General features: G+C 41.7%; 1 protein-coding gene across 3 annotated transcripts in view; it reads left to right on the top strand.

Annotated features, from left to right (window-relative positions):
- Positions 1–12000, top strand: part of SLC12A8 (solute carrier family 12 member 8) — a 139805-nt gene extending 127805 nt beyond the window's left edge. For 2 of the 3 annotated variants that reach the window (XM_060639729.3, XM_060639731.3), the window contains 2 exons: positions 7849–7936; positions 11499–12000. In XM_060639729.3, the coding sequence (XP_060495712.3) occupies positions 7849–7936; positions 11499–11661 (251 nt within the window). In that variant the 3' untranslated portion in view covers positions 11662–12000. The remainder of the gene's footprint in view (positions 1–7848; positions 7937–11498) is intronic. The other variant, XM_060639730.3, reaches the window with a different exon arrangement.
- The last annotated feature ends 5820 nt before the right edge of the window (positions 12001–17820 follow it).

Here is a 17820-nt window from a genome sequence, read left to right as displayed (position 1 = left end):
GCCCCTCCCCTACTCACGCTCTCTCTCTCTCAAAATAAATAAATAAATAAATAAACATTTTAAAAAAGGTAGACCATGATAAGTTACAAAGGTATACTACAAGTCCTAAAGCAACCACTAAAATAATACAACAAAGAGTTATAGCTAATAAGCCAATAAAGAAAATAAAATTGAATTTAAGAAAGGCTCAAATAGAAATAAAGCAGGAAAAAGGAAAATGATCATAAAGGACATATAAGACAAACAAAAAACAGAAGGGTGGTTTACAGCTGTATCAATAAACCTAGCTATACCTATGTACCTATATAGTTATATCAATAAACACACTAAATATAAATAGTCTAAATATTCACAATTCAAAGGTATAAACTCTGAGATTGTCAGATTCAATAAAAAAGCAGCTATATGCTGCCTATAGGGAATCTACTTTAAATATAAAGACACATGGGTTACATGGGTGGCTCAGTTGGTTAAGGGTCTGACTCTTGACTTTGGCTCAGGTCTGATCTCATGGTTGTGAGATCAAGCCCCACACAGGGCACCATGCTGAGCATGGGGTCTGCTTGGGACTCTCCCTCTCTCTCTCTGCCCCTCCCAGCTAGCACACACACACACACTTGCACTCTCCCCCTGCCTAAATAAATAAACATTAAAAAAAATAATAAAGGCACAATTAAGTTAAAAGTAAAGGGGTGGGAAAAGATAATATCATGATAACATGAATCAAAACAAAGCTGGACTGATTATACTAACACCAGACAAAACAGATTTCAGAGAAAAGAATCTTATCAGAGATATAAAGAGGGTCATTTCATAAAGGTAAAGGATAAAGAGGGTCATTTCATAAAAATAAAGGGAAAAATTCATCAAGAGGATATAACAAACCTTAACATTTATGTACTTAGAACAGAGCTTTGAGGAGTGCCTGGGTGTCTCATTTGGTTAAGTGTCCAACTCTTGATTTCTGCTCTGGTCATGATCTCACAGTTCATGAGATCAAGCCCCACATCAGGCTGTGTGCTGGCAGGGTGGAGCCTGCTTGGGACTCTCTCTCCCTCTCTCTCTGCCCCTCCTTTACTCATGTTCTCTTTCTCTCTCAAAATAAATAAGCATTAAAGAAAAAAAAAAGAAACAGAGCTTTAAAATAACATGATGCAAAACCTGACAGAACTGCAAAAAGAAATAGAAAAGTTTATAATTATAGTCAGAGTTTCCAACACCTCTCTCTCAATAAACCTAGCTCTACCTATATACCTATATAGTTATATCAATAAACACACTAAATATAAATAGTCTAAATATTCACAATTCAAAGGTATAAACTTGATAATTGCTAAAATAAGTAGGCATAAAATCAGTAACACTTTATTTATTTATTTTTAAATGTTTATTTATTTTGAGCAGGCAGAGAGAGAGAGAGAGAGAGAGAGAGCGAGCACTAGTGGGGGAGGGGCAGAGAGAGAGGGAAAGAGAGAGAATTCTAAGCAGGCTCTGAGCTAACAGAGCCTGACATGGAGCTCAGTCTCCTAAATCGTGAGATCATGACCTGAGTCAAAATCAAGAGTCAGATACTTAACCAACTGAGCCACCCAAGTGCTCCAAATCAGTAAGACTTTAGAAGACTTGAAAAACATTGCCAACAAACCCAAGCAAATTGACATTTATAGAACATGCCACCTAACAACAACAGAATATACATTTTCTTCAAGTATATATGAACTTGCCAGGATAAACCATATTCTCAGATTTAAAAAAAAAAAGTCACAACAAATTTAAAAGCATTCAGGTATATTCAAGAACAAAGTATGTTCTTTGACTAAAGGGGAATTAGAAATAAGTAATAGAATAATATTCTGGTTATCAAAATATTTAGAAACCAAAGAACACTAAATAACACTAAATGACTAAGAATACTAAGGAAACTAAATAACTTGTGGTCCAAAGTGAAATTACAGGGGTATTTGGGTGGTTCAGTCAGTTAAGCATCTGATCCTTGATTTTGGCTCAGGTCATGATCTCATGGTTCGTGAGCTCAAGCCCCATGTCAGGCTCTGTGCTGATGATGCAGAGCCTGCTTGAGATTCTTTCTCTCTCCCTCTATCTCTGCCTCTCCCCTGCTTGCATGCTCCCTTTCTCTCTCAAAATAAAGAAGATAAACATTTAAAAAAGTGGAATTACAAAATATTTTGAACTGAACAAAAATGAAAATGTAACATTTCAAAATTATGGGATGAAGCTAATTCAGTAGTTGGAAGGAAATTTATAGCATCAAATGCTTATATTAGAAATGAAGAAATGTCTGAAATCAATGACCCCAGCCTCCAATTTAAGAAACTGGAGAAAGAAGAGCAAATGAATCCCAAATACGAAGAAAAAAAAGAAACAATAAATATCAAAGTAGAAATCAATAAAAATTTTACATAGGGAGAATGCCAGTGAAACAAAAATCTGGTTACGTGACATCAGTAAAATTGAGAAATCTTTAGCCATACTAATGAGTATAAAAGGAGAGAAGTTATAAAACTATCAATACCAGAAGTGAGAGAGATGGCATTACTAGAGTCTACAGATATTAGAAGAAAAACAAAGAAATACTATAAACAGTTATGTGCCAATAAGTGTGGCAACTTAGATAAATTGGACAAATTCCTTGAAAGATATAAACTACCAAAGTTCTCTCTAGAAGAAACGTAGGACTATTTAGGTCATGTAAATACCTTGTCATTAAAAACCTTCCCACAGAGAAAACTCTAGGCCCAGATGGCTTCACTAATGCAAACTACCAAATATTTAAGGAAGAGAAGAATATTAATTCCATAGAAACTCTTTGGAAAACTGCACACCAATATCCTTCATGAATGTAGATGCAAAAGATCATAACAAAACATTAACAAGTTGAATATAACCATATGCAGCATAGGGACCAATGCAGGGCTTTAACTCACGACTCTAAGATCAAGACCTGAGCTGAGATCAAGAGTCAGATGCTTTACCGACTGAGCTACTGAGGCACCCAATTCAGTATTCTTAATGCCGGTTCTCCCCAAATTGTTCCACAGATTCAACACAATCCTAATAAAAATCTCAGCTACCTTTTGTGTAGCAACTGGCAAATGGATTCCAAAATATTTATATGGAAATGCAAAAAACCTAGAGTAGTCCAACCAGCTTTGTAAAAGAACTAAGTTGGAGAACTTACATTACCTGATTTAAAGACTGATTATAAGCTAAAGCAATCGAGATAGCATGGTATTGGCATCAAGATAGACAAATAAATCAGTAGCCAAAATAGAGAGTCCAAAAATTAGCCCACACATACATGGTCAGTTGATTTTCAAAAAAGGTGCAAAGGCAATTCAGTGAATGAAAAGTCTTCTCAGCAATTGGTGCTGTAACAACTGGAAATCCATATTCAATGCATACATCATACAATATAAAAATAACTCAAAATAGATCATAGAACTAAATGTAAAGCCCCAAATTATAAAGTTTCTAAAATAAAATATGAGAAACTGTGACTGTGAGTGAAGCAAAGATTTCTTAGACATAACACTCAATACAGGAAAAGAGTTGAAAAATTGGACTTCATCAAAACTGAGAACTCTGATCTTCCAAATATACTGGCAAGCCATAGGCTGTGAGAGAATATTAGCAATTCACATATCTGATAAAGGACTTATACCTAGAACATATAAAAACTCTCAATATTCAATAAGGATATGACAACAAAAATGGGCAAAAATTTTAAATAGATTTCACTAAAGAACATAAATGGATGGCAAATAAGCACATGAAGATGCTCAACATGAGTGGTTATTAGGAAATGCAATTAAAATCATAACATATTACTATACACCTATTTATAAGACTAAAATTAAAAGTACTGACCATGTCATATGTTGGTGAAGATATTCCAAGGAGAACTATCATACACTGCAGGTGGGAATGTAAAAATGATACAATCACTTTGTATAACAGTTTGGCAATTTATTAAAAAATTAAACAGGGGAGGGGCGCCTGGGTGGCTCAGTTGGCTGAACGTCTGACTTCGGCTCAGGTCATGATCTTGCATTCATGAGTTCAAGCCCCGCGTCGGGCTCTGTGCTGACAGCTCAGAGCCTGGAGCCTGCTTCAGATTCTGTGTCTCCTCCTCTCTCTGCCCCTCCCATGCTCATGCTCTGTCTCTCAATAATAAATAAATGTTAAAAATTTTTTAAAAAATTAAACAGGGGAGATGAGGGTATGTGTGTGAAATAGGTGACGGGGATTAAGGAGTACACTTGTTGTGATGAGTGCTGGTGATGAAGGGAATTGAATCACTATATTATATGCCTGAAACTAATATAATGCTGTATGTTAACTACACTGGAATTAAAATTTAAAAAATATATAAATAAATAAAATCCCCCCCAAAAAGTTAAATCTATACCTGCTATATGAACCAGCTACCGTACTTCTAGTTATTTACCCAAGATGAATGAAAGAATATGGACATTAAAAACATGACATGGGGCACGTAGGTGACTCAGTCAGTTGAGCTACTAACTCTAGATTTTGGCCCAGTTCATGATCTTACAGTTGTGAGATTGAACTCCACGTCAGGCTCCACGTTGAGTGTGGAGCCTGCTTGGGATTTTCTCTCCCTCTCTCTCTGCCCCTCTCTCCCACTCTCTCTCACAAAAAAAGTACATGAATATTCATAGCAGCTTAATTTCTAAGTAGCCCCAAACTAGAAACAACCCGTATGTCCAACAACAGGTGACTCTATAAATAAATTGTAGTACAGCCATACAATGGACTACTACTCAGCAGTAAAAAGAATGAACTTACTTTTTTTAAAGAATGGACTATTGATACATGCAGTAACATGGATGAATCTCAAAATAATGATGATGAGTGAAAGAAACCAGACAAAAAGAGTACATAGTATATTATTTCATATATCTATAATTATTGAAAATGCGAACTAATCTATAATGACAGCAGATCTGTGGTTGCTTTTGGATGGGGTTTGTGGGTTGGGGGAATGTGTGGGAGAGAGGTCTTATGAAGTGACTTGAGGAAACTATTGGAGGTAATAGATTTGTTCATTATTTTGTTTGTGGTAATGGTTTCACAGTACATATATGTGTCAATACTTACCAAATTTTACACTTTAAATACATGTAGTTTGTTCTAAAAATGTACCCAGGATTTGTTTTAATTAGTAAGATTAAACACAGGCACAGAAATGGTAAGATACACACACACACACACACACACACACACACACAGAAGTGATTGTCAAGAAGGAAGAAGTTTATACTGACAGACCCCTAGAAAGAGGAAGCATGGCATACCACTCAGGGCCACATGGGGAAGGACCAGGTCAGGAGGCAGAAGAAGAAGAGAAGAGAACAAGGCTCAGAGCCATAATTGGAGTTTTAATGGGAAGGAATGGGTGAGGCAGGTAGGTAGCTGAGTGAGTTTAGGTTTGGATAGTTTGAATAATTTCAGTGGGCTCTGGGCTCGAGGAATGGTCACTAGCTGTCCCTGGCCCTGGAGTCACAAGCTGTCCCCTGGCAGGGGAGTATCTCAGTGTGTGGGAGTTTAACAAAGGAGGAGATTGGGGGTAAGGGCTCTGGATTGGTTGGTTTGTATATCAAAAGTATGCTCACAGGGGAGTTGGCTATTTCTAGGAATTAGCTCCACCTCCAGGATCAAGGCCACAAATTCCAGAGTGGCAATAATAAAGTAAGAAAACACAGTCAGTACTCTGATTATATGTCAGTTATTCCTCAGTAATAAAGCTGTTTAAAAAATACAGTTGAGGAGTGCCAGGGTGGCCCAGTCAGTTGAATGTCTGAATCTTGATTTTGACTCAGGTCATGAGCTCACGGTTCATGAGATCCAGCTCCACTATGGGGTTGATGCTGACAGTACAGAGCCTGCTTGGGATTCTCTCTCTCCCCCTCTCCCTCTGCCCCTCCTCCAGCTGCTCTCCCCACCATGAGCGTGTGCTTTCTCTCTCTCTCAAAATAAATAAACTTAAAAATATATATACAGTTGAGAGCACTTTTAAACAAAATTCTATGATGCCCCAATTTAAAATGAAGCAATTAGTTTCAAGTTCTAACTAAATCAAACCATAACAATCTAGGCAAACTGAAAAGAAAAAAAAAAGTTCTTCAGAATTAGAATAGTTTGATGTATAGAGGTTTACTTGTTTGTTTGTTTGTTTGTTTGTTTGTTTAGGTAGGCTTCACACCCAGTCTGGAGCCCAACACAGGGCTTGAACTCAAGACCCTGAGATCAAAACCTGAGCTGAGATCAAGAGTCAGACACTCAACTGACTGAGCCACCCAGGCGCCCCTGATGTAGAGTTTTGAAAGAAAAGCACTGCAAACATTTTAAGTCCCACTTATGTGAAAAATAATGCTTTAGAAAAAGTCATGCTAAGGAGAGGTCCTAGTATCAGCTAGTTTAATGGATAGAATATATTTTGATTAACATAGGGATTACATTGGTGATTGCTTCTAAATTTCTTAGAAATTAGTTTGATATTAATAAATTTAAATATTTCCCAGAAATTTATTCACAGGAAAACATGAAATAAAATTTCAGGCCAATCTACATCTGAAATTTAGATAATTTAGAACCTAAGTGATCACACATAAGAAGGGTCAGTAAAATGTTTATTTTCTTTCTTCTGAGAGTATCAAAATATATTAGGAACTTTCTCTTCCAATTGTAGAATTAATGCAGATCTAAAATGTGTCCTCCCATTAACCATAAGAACCCTAAATGAAACTGAGGAAATAAATGTTATTAGGGGCATACTGTTGACATTAGCCAAGATTCTAATGTAAGCCCCATAATGCTAACATTCTGATTATATATTGAATATTATCTTATTAACCAATTTTATGTATATATATGTATATATGTGTGTTTGGTGTATATGGTAGATATATATTCACTGTACCATATACATACATACATACATATACACATATATGTATGCATATGTAAGCATATACATGTATAGGTATACATATATACATATACATATATATAAAATTTGGAGAAGCATTTTAAAAAAATTATGTTTGATTTGATTTCCTTCCAATTTTAGTATATGTGCTGCCAAAGCGAGCACCATTTGATTTGATTTCCTAAAGTTTTATATATATATAATTTATTATGTGAGATTTTTAAAAAACCCACATCAAAGGAGGGATGGATTAAAAAAAAAAGTTGATAAGTCCTATTCTAATCAGTATGTCTGATGTCAAGATATTTGGGTAGTATCACAACAGTCTCACTTCAAACTTCAGCTCTGACGTTTCTACATATTGAGGTATGTGAGTCACTTAACACCTATTGAAACATCCTAAGTGCCAGGTTCTGTGGGTGTTGTACTGTGAGTGTTCCAAGATGAAAAAGACATCCTTTCTATCCTTAAAGAGTGAATGGTCTAGTAGGGGATTTTATACCATGTATTTAACGTATTATCAATTTGAATCTAAGAGATTATCAAAATAATTTTAAATTCCTAAGAATGAAGTTAGCAAACCCTCTGCTTTTTCCTGTATAGCACTGTATTTAGTTTCTTTCTTGGGATTTTGAATTTTAGAAATTTTTGAAATATAGGTTTGAAAACTACATTTGGGTACAAAGTCCTTAGCTGGTTGCTGTCGGAGTATTACCATGAATAAAGTTTAGTTAAACTGAAAAATGAAAAAAAAAAAAAAACTGTGCTAATTCTGTGTGTGTATCAGAGAGTGTATAATCACACTATTAAAACTGAGCTCCTGGACGCATACATAGAGCCTTTAATCAATATTTGTGTATATGTCTTCCCTGTAGGATCAGCCTCCAACTTCAGCTTCCTCAGGTGGATGAAGTCTCTTCTGATCCCCTCCTGCAGGTCTGTGCTACTCTGGGGCCCTGAGAGGTATGGTACTAAGGGTGTCTAGCCCCTGGCTAGGTTTAAGCGAACTGTGGAATGGGAACCTGGCATTTGACAACCTCAAGGACACTAAGACTCTGCTCCTCGCTGCCACCCCCCCCAACCCTACCCCCCCAGCCTCAGCTCATCAGAAGCTTCCTCTGGCTCGGGCTTCTTCCCTTCTTACCCTCAGGAATCACGAATAGAGGCTTTATTTAGAATGTGATCGCTGGGTGATGAGTCAAGAGAGCTGCTGTCAGTGTGCAGTCTAAGACACCAGCATCAATACACAATCATACACAAGATTAAGGCCTGAAACACCACCCATCTGCCATCTCAAATCAGAGGTAGCTGACATGATTGTATTGGTGAAAACGAGTACAGAAACAGAGCAGAGATGCTGGAGGATTTCTGTGGGCCCTCCATGTTCAAATACACAGGGAAAGGGAAGAACAAACTGTCCTCCTGAGAAGCAGGAGGAGGGCTCATGTAGAAGGTAAGGTTTCAGGAGTGCTCTCATCTCTCTCCTCTTTTTCCAACACCCTTCCAGTAGCAATGCTTCCTCAACTTTGAAGGCCTTGGGATTCTGGAAAATCACTTCCTTCCCCTTTCAATACCAGTGCAGAGTCGAAGCGGCAGGCTGGGCAAATCCAGTCAGGACCCAACCAAGTGTTTATTTGGTTTCATTTTGTTGGTTTGTTTCTGAAACTATAGATATCGGGGTCGTACTTAATAGTATTTGCACCTTCCATGCCCTGACATTGCTAATGGATAATGGGAGCCTTTCCCATTGATCCCATATGTCAGTTCAGAATCCTCTTGCCCCAGTTTTTTTTTATTGTGGTAAAATACACGTATCATAAACCTTGCCATCTTAGCCATTTTTAAGCATACAGTTCAGTGGCATTAAGTCCATTCACATCATCATGCAACCATCCGCACCATCCATCTCCAGAACTCTCCATCTACAAAACAGAAGGCCTATACCCATTAAACTAACTCCCCATTCTTCCCTCCTAAGAATTGTTTTAAAGACAACTCTTTATAAGCACTAGCAATCTGTTCAAGTTGGTGAAGAGATGAAACCTAGGTGTTAGAGCCTAGGATGATGACAAAAAGGAGCAGGGGCCATGGAAACCAACAGGGAAAGGGCTGGGAGGAGGTGGTGTGTGTGTGGAGAACCCCTGTCTGCCTGGAAGCTGGGCTCACATCCTTTGCCTAGCTATAGAAGGGGGCGGGTCACCTCTTGGCCTCTCTTCCAGTCTGAGGCACCAGGTTGGATGACATGTCACAACACACTGGCATTTTCCCCTAACACTTAGTCCTAGGGGAAAGTAGAGTTTGAGTGGACATAGATTCTGTGTAGAAGTCACCTACAGAATCTGGAGCTAGCTGCAAGTGATGTGTGATTGACAGTATTTGGCCTTATCTGATTGGCAGGAATATTTTTAGGCATGTCTGGGTTTAAAGCCTATAAATGACCATGAGAGGTCACTACTCCTTAAGCTGCACTCTGAACTCGAGGAATCTCACCTCTGAGGTCACTGTAGTACTATGTAGAAAAAGCAGTGTTCTAGGAGGAGATTATTCCTCCTAGAAAAGGATAGTGCTTTGATTGGAATGGAACCCAGTGCACACTATTGAAAGCTCTGTGGGCTTGTAAAGTGGGTGGTGGAGGCCTCAGCTAAGTGTCAACATCACACTTGCTGGCCTCACATGGCTACAGGGTGAGGTACCCTGGTGGTTATTCAGGAGGGTGAAAGGACCAAGACATGGTGATTCATTTAAAAGTAGAAATTGCTAGCTGTGTTTTCTGTTTTGTAGTTTGGAAGGTTTTGTTCCATCCACCCACCACAACTATAGTCCTAGAGGCTCTTCAAAACCCAAGAAGAATAATATTGTAGAATGTGTTTGGGCAAAGGACTTCGGCTATGTTATTTCCTCTGTTACACATATAATTCCCAGAATTATGTGAAATTGGCCTGACCTTGCCTTGAGAGAACTTTCTTTTAGAAGTCCTAGCAACTGCCCAGGTGAGAATTCTCAGGCCATTCTGCTGTAAAAGTGAAGCATATTATTTCCCCGAACCCAGAAGAATGCAATGGTTTCAGCTAAAAAAAAAAAAAAAAAAAAGAAAAAAAGGCATTAACAAAAAAATACATCAGCAAAAACACTTATATGTTGAGTGGCATGGCATTTTTGTCACCTCCTAACCTCACTTCCTGGAGATCCAACCTTTAGAGAAATTAACTCATTTCTCAGAAAACCTCCCATCTTTCTGATTTGGGTATGTTCTCAGCAAGCAGCTGCAAGCTGTAGTCCTGTGATCTGAACTTCTGTAACAGCACATCTTGCAGCAGACAGCTGGAGCTTTCTGCTGACGTTCCACAAGCTTAGAACCTTTTAAAAATAATTGTCAAATATATTCTTTATTTTTTTTTAATTTTTTTTAACGTTTATTTATTTTTGAGACAGAGAGAGACAGAGCATGAACGGGGGAGGGTCAGAGAGAGGGAGACACAGAATCTGAAACAGGCTCCAGGCTCTGTCTGAGCTGCCGGCACAGAGCCCGACGCGGGGCTCGAACTCACGGACCATGAGATCATGACCTGAGCCACCCAGGCGCCCCTCAAATATATTCTTTAAACAACTCGCACATTACTACTCATGAAGTAGATGATTCTTTTTAAGTAAAATTTTAACAAGGAAATCCATGCTTAAGGTATGACTTAAGGACCTAACACAGACTGACAGAATTGATAGGGACTAAAAGATGAGAAAAATAGAGGCACCGGAGGTGAAGAGGTTTGCCTGGGGCCGTTAGGCTAACTAGTGGCAGAGCTGTGACTATCCATCTTCAATAGGTACCCTGACTGCCCGTCTGATCTTTCCTTACTGCATTCTGCCTCTAGCACTTTCCTCTTGTATCCCAGACATTTTCCCTTACCGGATTATTTTAACTCCAACTGTATGTAGACACTTCAGGGACAATGGAATCCATATCAGGACTTGCTTTTTGTCTTCAGGCCAACAAAGTGTCAAAAGCCTTTGCAGTTCCCATCGTAGCTGGTTCCTATGTAAACCTTAGCCCTGGGAACCATTCCTCATTCAACTTCCTTTCCAAAGAACCAAAGAGGGAGTTTCTCTTCCTACTCTTCTCAGTTTTCCAGCCTCTCCGTTCCATGATTTCATTTGACAAAAAAAAAAAAAAACAAAACAAAAAAACAAAGCAAAGCTGTAGAGCCCCAACTTGATACCATTTGGATGGTTATCTTTGTGGGTTGCCTCCTATGGGGTGGATGCAGTTTTACCTGTTTCTACTAAAGAGAGATAAATCTCACTCTCTCCCCTTATTTTGATATATATTTATTACAGTTTGGGTTCATAAACTATTATACACATAGTGTTCCGCAGTTATTTTATTTAAATCCATATTAAATAATAAGTACAAAATAATAGCACAATGACATTTTTGTAAATTGTTACTCTATCCCAGAGGAGACTCATCTCTGCTGTTACAGTACTTCGTCTTTCTTTCTGACTGCCCTCTGTGTTTCTCTCACTGAAGGAGCTTGAGATCTCCCCAAGAGCAGATAATTTTGGCGCCATCCCTGGCTAGGGTTGACATGGAAATGACTCAGCTCACCCAGGAGAACGCAGACTTCGCTACTCGGGATCGCTACCACCATTCTTCCTTTGTGAGTCGGGAACAGCTGATGTCTCAGTACTAGGGTACTGAGTGCTTAGTAGTAGGCAGCCCAAGGGCCCTCCTTTCTTGGAGCTGTCCTGTGCACAATTGATCTGGATCTCAGAACCTTCATGATGCTGATTCTCCTCAGTAAGAAACTCAAAGACCTGTCCTCCCACTGTTGTTCTGGAAAATGGACATCTGCACTCTGGTCTGGAGCACCACATCTCACCAGGGTAACCACTGGAGTGGCTGTGGCCTCCTCAACATGCACCCAGTGTGAAGAGCTCCACAACAAACATCAAGACTTGTAGGTGTGGAGAGTCAGCCCAGGTTGCTTGTTCTGAAGGCCACAATAAACGGTTATTTTAAATTTTATTGTATTATTTATTTTTTGAATAAATAATACACTCACATGGTTATAAACCCCAAAGGATAATCATATAGAGTGAAAACTCTCCCTCCCATCCTCGTTTCCCCTGTGTTCACCCCCTGTCCCAGACGTAGTCACTGTTCTTATATATACTTCCAGCATGTCTTTATGAATACACAAGTAAATAGGAATGTGGATTCCTTCTACTCCTTTTTTATCCACAAAAGGTAAAATGTTATATATATGTTCTGTACCTTGCTTTTCCCCTTAACTTGGAGACATTTCCACATCAATGCATATACGGTTTCCTCATCATTTTTCATTGTATGAAAGTGGTATAATTTATTTCATCAATTCCACAATGATGACATTTGGATTGTTTCCAATCTTACGCTGCTATAATCAGTTCTGCAGTGAATAATATTGTACATATGTACAAGCATAAAGTGTATGCGTAGGATACATTCCCAGAAGTGGAATTGCAAGATCAAAGGGCACATGCATTTGTAAGCCATTATTGTTTAGGGAAGGTCTTTTTAATGAAAAAGTTAAATTACCATGAAATACCTAATAGTGACTCATGTTCTCAAAAGCCTTTGTGGTCCCCAGCTCTGTGGACACATTTGCAGCTGTTTTGCAGGATGAACGCATGAGGGGACAAGACTCTTTTGGTTCCTCTGTGAGCTCAGGGTGGCACTCATCACAAGCACGCAGTCCTGGAGGCCAGGGCAGTAGCTTCCCCTGGTAAATTCAGCACCTGGCCCAGAGTCGGTGGTTTCACCACTGAGCCGGAGGGACATGCCATTGGGTCCGTTCTGACCCCTTTCTTCTGTAGTAGACGTTCTCAAGCCAGTGTGCTGAGACTCACTTGGGAGGCCTGTTAAATGTGCAGATTTCTGCACCTCATCCATAGGGTTTTTTATTCGGTAGGTTTGGGGCAGAGTCCTGGTCTTTACATTTTTAATGTGTCCCAGTGATTCCACATGAGCCATCCTTGGGCCCTGTGTTGAGGAGCACTGGCCCGCTGGATGGAATGGGCTAAAGCAAGCAGGGATGGGAAGGTCATGATGAGAAGCCAGTTGGATCTCATTCTCTCCTAGAAAATGAGGCCACATTTATGATTACTGTTCAGGCACTGTTTGGGTTAAAGAAAACAAACCCAATAGGCATATGGGAAATAGCAACACCATAATGCAATGGACTATATTCATGAAGGCCTGAGTTGGTGATCTCTGAGGGCCCTTTTCAAGAAGAAACTGCCCTCGTTTCTGAAATGTCTTCTCTCACCGTGCGAAGTCAGTCACTGAAATTAAGGTGTTAGCAGGGCTGTGCTCCCTCCAGGGGCTCTGATTACTGGGGAAGATGCCATCCTTGCCTCTTCCAGCTGCTGGTGGCTGCAGGCTGTCTTTGCCCTGTGGCCACATTACTCCTGTCTTCACAGACAACATCTTCAAATCTCTCTGCTCCATGGTCACACCGCATCTCCTCTGTGAGTGTCAGCCTCTGCCTCACTCATAAGGATACGTGTGGTTGCATTCAGGGTGCACGCAATCCAGGATCATCTCCTCGTCTCAAGAGCCTTAAGGATTGGGATGTGGCTATCTTTGGGGGTACCCCTTTTCAGCTTTCAAGCCTTTAACAATTCTGCGTTTTACTCTTTTGGATTCTGCATAACAAGCTAAAAAAGTAATGCCTCTGAAAAAGGTGGTACTGAGCTTGAAAACCACACACAGCAGAGGATTCAAGTATCCAGGGTGAGAACTTTGCCAATCTGATTCATGTTATAGAAAAGAGTAAGAGAAGGACAGGGTATAGAATTTCAGCATTCCCCTCAGTGTTGGGGATACCTAAACGAATAGCTCACAGTCTTGTGTGGGAGGCAGATGCTAAACACACCGAACCATCTTATTAGGTCCAAAAATCTTGTGTTTCACCCAAACCATATTGTGTAAATGGTCATAGTAACCAGTACAACAATAATCAGATGATAGCCTGGGATCCGCAGGAAGCAGAAGTTCCGTGGTGCGCCCAGGGAAGAAGGAGCGAAAGGAAACAGGACTGAAGCAGGGAAAGAGGCTCCACATTGAATGAGCAACGCTTTAGCATCAGGGGCAGCTAAACGCTCCATCTCGAAGGACCCTTCTGAGAGACTGTAGGGACACCTGCATCTCAAGACCTTCTTGCAGAGGGAGAAAAGGATGAGAGTTCAGCCACTGGTTTTTGTTTCCCACAAAGTTTAGCCATGAGACTTAAACCACCTCCCTGCTTCAGTCCTGACCATACTTGTGATTTGCACTCTGTGAGCACCTAGCAAGTTCTGCAGGAAGCAGCAACCTTATTCTGCGGGAAATTGGCTGGAGCCTAGCAGAACTGGTCACTACAGTGGTGGCTGAGATGGAACAAGTGGCCTTGGCCCCAGAGACAGGTGGGTCAGAGAGGATCTGAGGTGGCACATAAGGGATGTTGCCAGAAGTAAGTACAGTTGTCAGAAAAATGAGACACAGATGTCACTGGATCATTCAGACAGTTTGCTTATCCAAAGGCTGCTCAAAACTGTCAGCGTAGTCGGGGTTTATGGCAGTGAGACTAGGAGCATTTTCTAAAATAGGTGGAGGGGAAGGTTCTGGCCTAAAGATTTTACCAAGGGGTACACTGTCGTGGATGAGAATGTGAATGAGTGAGGGTCATATGACACCTTCTAGGACCATGACTGTCACCTTTCAGGCCATGCTGTCTATTGATTAATCTATCCAATGATCTATCCTTCCCCCATCTATCTATCCACCTACCCACTCATGTATTGATCTAGCCATTTATCTACCCACCGCCCCCACCCACCCATCCATTGACCTTCCCATCCATCTATCCATCCATGGCTGGAGCCACTGTATACATGCCCAAGACCACCTCACCTGAGCCAGGTACCCCTCACCAATCTCAGAGCTTTATAATGTAAAAATATGACTACAGGCCATTCAAACAGAGATGAACTCAGCCACCACCCTCACACTTCCAGGGTGAGTACAGCCCCATTCTAGAACATCCTTGAGTTCAGGGCTGGGAACCAGCCCTGATTGTCAGGGCTCAGATGTCTCTGGGAGTCATGCTAACAAGTCCTCTGACCTACACAATAGAGTATATCCTGTATAAACAATTATAAATTAATATGGAAGTTCGAGGTTCAGGATTCCATCTGCCTTCCTCCTCTCCAGGTTTCTGAATGAGGATGTATATTTAAGGATGGGAAACAATGTTCCAATTTATGTATTAATACCTGGACAAAGGTGTAAGAGCAGTAGTGGAGAATGCGGCTGAGGTCAGAAGATCGAAGCGAGGCCTGTGGTGTCTAACTTTGTTCCTTTTGAATATATATCACTTCTCCCAAAGACTCTGGGATGAGGAGCTGGAATTAAGAGAGAGAATGACCAGCTGACCTCATCACCCAGTAACAGATGAGCAGAGATCATAAGGTGACCACACATTGCCTTTCAATTCTGGGTCCTGTTCGCCAATGAAACGTGGTCCCAGCTTTGACCAATCAGATTGGCCTCCTGCTCCCATGGGGAGGAGCAAATATAAGAAGCCAGGTGGGGTGGGGCCAGAAATGTTCCTTGCTTCTGCCGTGGTGTGGCAGAGGGAGCTTGGGTGGTAGCTCCATCCTCTCCATGGGCAGAGGAGGAAAGTGAGGAGAACTGAAGGGACCCCAGAAGCAGTAAGAGCAGTGACAGAGGCAGACACAGGGATTGTGAATAGGCAGAGAAGCCCTAAGCCACCCTTGATAGCAGTCAGGGGGGGCTCCCTAGAGGAGGAGATATCTGACCTGCATCCAAGCACTTGCCGAAGAGAGGAGAGGCGAGACATTCCCAACAGAGGGGACAGCGTGATGAAAGGTGTTTGTGGTGATTCAAGATTTCAGAGGCAAAAGAGTGAGGCAGTGTGAGGCGAGAAAATCACAAGGCAAGGGCCAGGTCCTGAAGGGGCTTGTAGCCCACTCTGTGTGCTAGGAGAAGGGAAGGCTGAGAAATGATAACAAAAACCCGTCTTCAATATTTTATGGGACTTTATCAGAAGATCCTTATAGGAGTTAAGTAAGCACGATCCAGGAACACTCCAGCTTCAGCTCCACTCCTACCTGGACACATGTTGACCTTCTGCACTGGAAAGGGAAGGGGGGCGAGTGGTGGGCTTTCACTCCTGAGGTCAGAGCAAGTGGAGGAAGAGGCCGCAGAACCAGCCCTGAAATCTGCAGGGGCAGGGACCAATCACCCGAGGTTCCCAGAAGGCCCGCTGTGTTCTGAGTCCCAGCCGCACTAGTAGCTGGTGAGGATGGGCTGTCAGGGCAGGAGGAGGTGCAGGGTAAGAAGAGAACAGATAGAGTCCTCCGTCCTGCTGTGTTACTTTCCTATCCCCTGCTGTAACAATTACCACAGAGTTAGTGGCTTAGAGCAACACAAATATATTCTCTTACGTACGGTTCTAGGAGTGGGTCTCACTGGGCTAAAAATCACGGCATCGGCAAGGCCACGTTCCTTCCAGAAGGTCTATAGGAGATTTCCTTGCTTTTTGCAGCTTCTAGAGGCTGCCTGCGGGCCTCGGTGGTGGGCCCGTCCATCTCCCGAGCCAGCAACCAGCCATCATTTGTGCTCTGGCCTCTGCTTCTGTTACCACATATTCTCCAACTCCACTGTCTCCCTCTCCTGCTTTTAAGAGCTTGTTTGGAGATCCTAGCAGGAGAGAGCAGCTACCCCTATACACTTGGCTGAAGAACGGTCCACCTGTATCAGGGAAGGTCATCCTCTTCCACCAAGCACGCAGCTTCTGGAGGGACACACATCGAGCCACGAGGGAGGAAGGGGACACACCCGCCTAGCCAGCCAGATCAGCCAAATCAACCCTGGCTGTCAGTGGGGTGACAGATGTCGCAGCCAGATCACCTTCACATCCCTTCTGCCTTCAAGGACCCGTGCGATGACATTGGGCTCACTGGATAATCCGGCATATTCTCCCCATCTCAGGGTCCTTAGTTGAACTCCGTCTGCAAAGTTCCTTTGACCATGTAAGAAATGTTTCATAGGTTCAGGGCCATCTTTGGGGGCTGAGGACCAGGGAGACAATGGAAGTACACAGCCACACAGCAGTGCAGCATACAGCCAAATGACACTCTACAAGTTGAATTCACACATGCTGAGGAGACATGGAGGGAGGAAGACATCCAGGAGACTTTTTGGGGAAGTGGGTTTTGAACCAGGTTGGGCAGAGGATATGGCAAGGCTTGTGAAACAGCAGAATGAAGTTCAAGGACAAATGAGACAGAAGGACCAAAGCAAGAGAATGCAAGGTCTTCCCTTCAGCCTAATGACTCTTCTTCCTACCTTTGACTCTTAAGTGGATTCACCTGGAGGGAGTTTGGTGTAGTTGCAAATTCATGGGATTTGGGGAAGCAAATCTCCGTTTGAATCCTGGCTCTACCACTTACCAGCTCTGCGATCTTAGGGAGGCTTTTTAGCCTCTCTGATCCTTGATGTCCTTCTCTGTGGAATGGGAATTGTAAGTCCTTCCTGACTCCAAGTGGCATTGTGAGTACTAACTAAGATGAGATGCACATTTTTGGGGGGGAGGAAATAAAGGTGGAGGAGGTGTCATAAAAGGGTTCTTCTACCAGCGCTGCTGATTCCGTGTCACTTAACTGGGGGGGGGTGGGGGGGGTGGGGGGGGTGGGGGGGACACAGAAAGAAAAAAAAAATCCACGAATCATTGCACTGATTCTTGGCGTCTACTAGCCTGAAATTTCATAGCAGAGTGGAGTCCTACTGCTTCAGCCGCAGACAT

The sequence above is a fragment of the Panthera onca genome, chromosome C2 (genome assembly GCF_046562875.1).
Source record: "Panthera onca isolate mPanOnc1 chromosome C2, mPanOnc1 haplotype 2, whole genome shotgun sequence".
Taxonomy (NCBI): domain Eukaryota; kingdom Metazoa; phylum Chordata; class Mammalia; order Carnivora; family Felidae; genus Panthera; species Panthera onca.
Note: the sequence above shows the minus strand (reverse complement) of the source record. Positions and strands in the feature narration are given on the sequence as shown.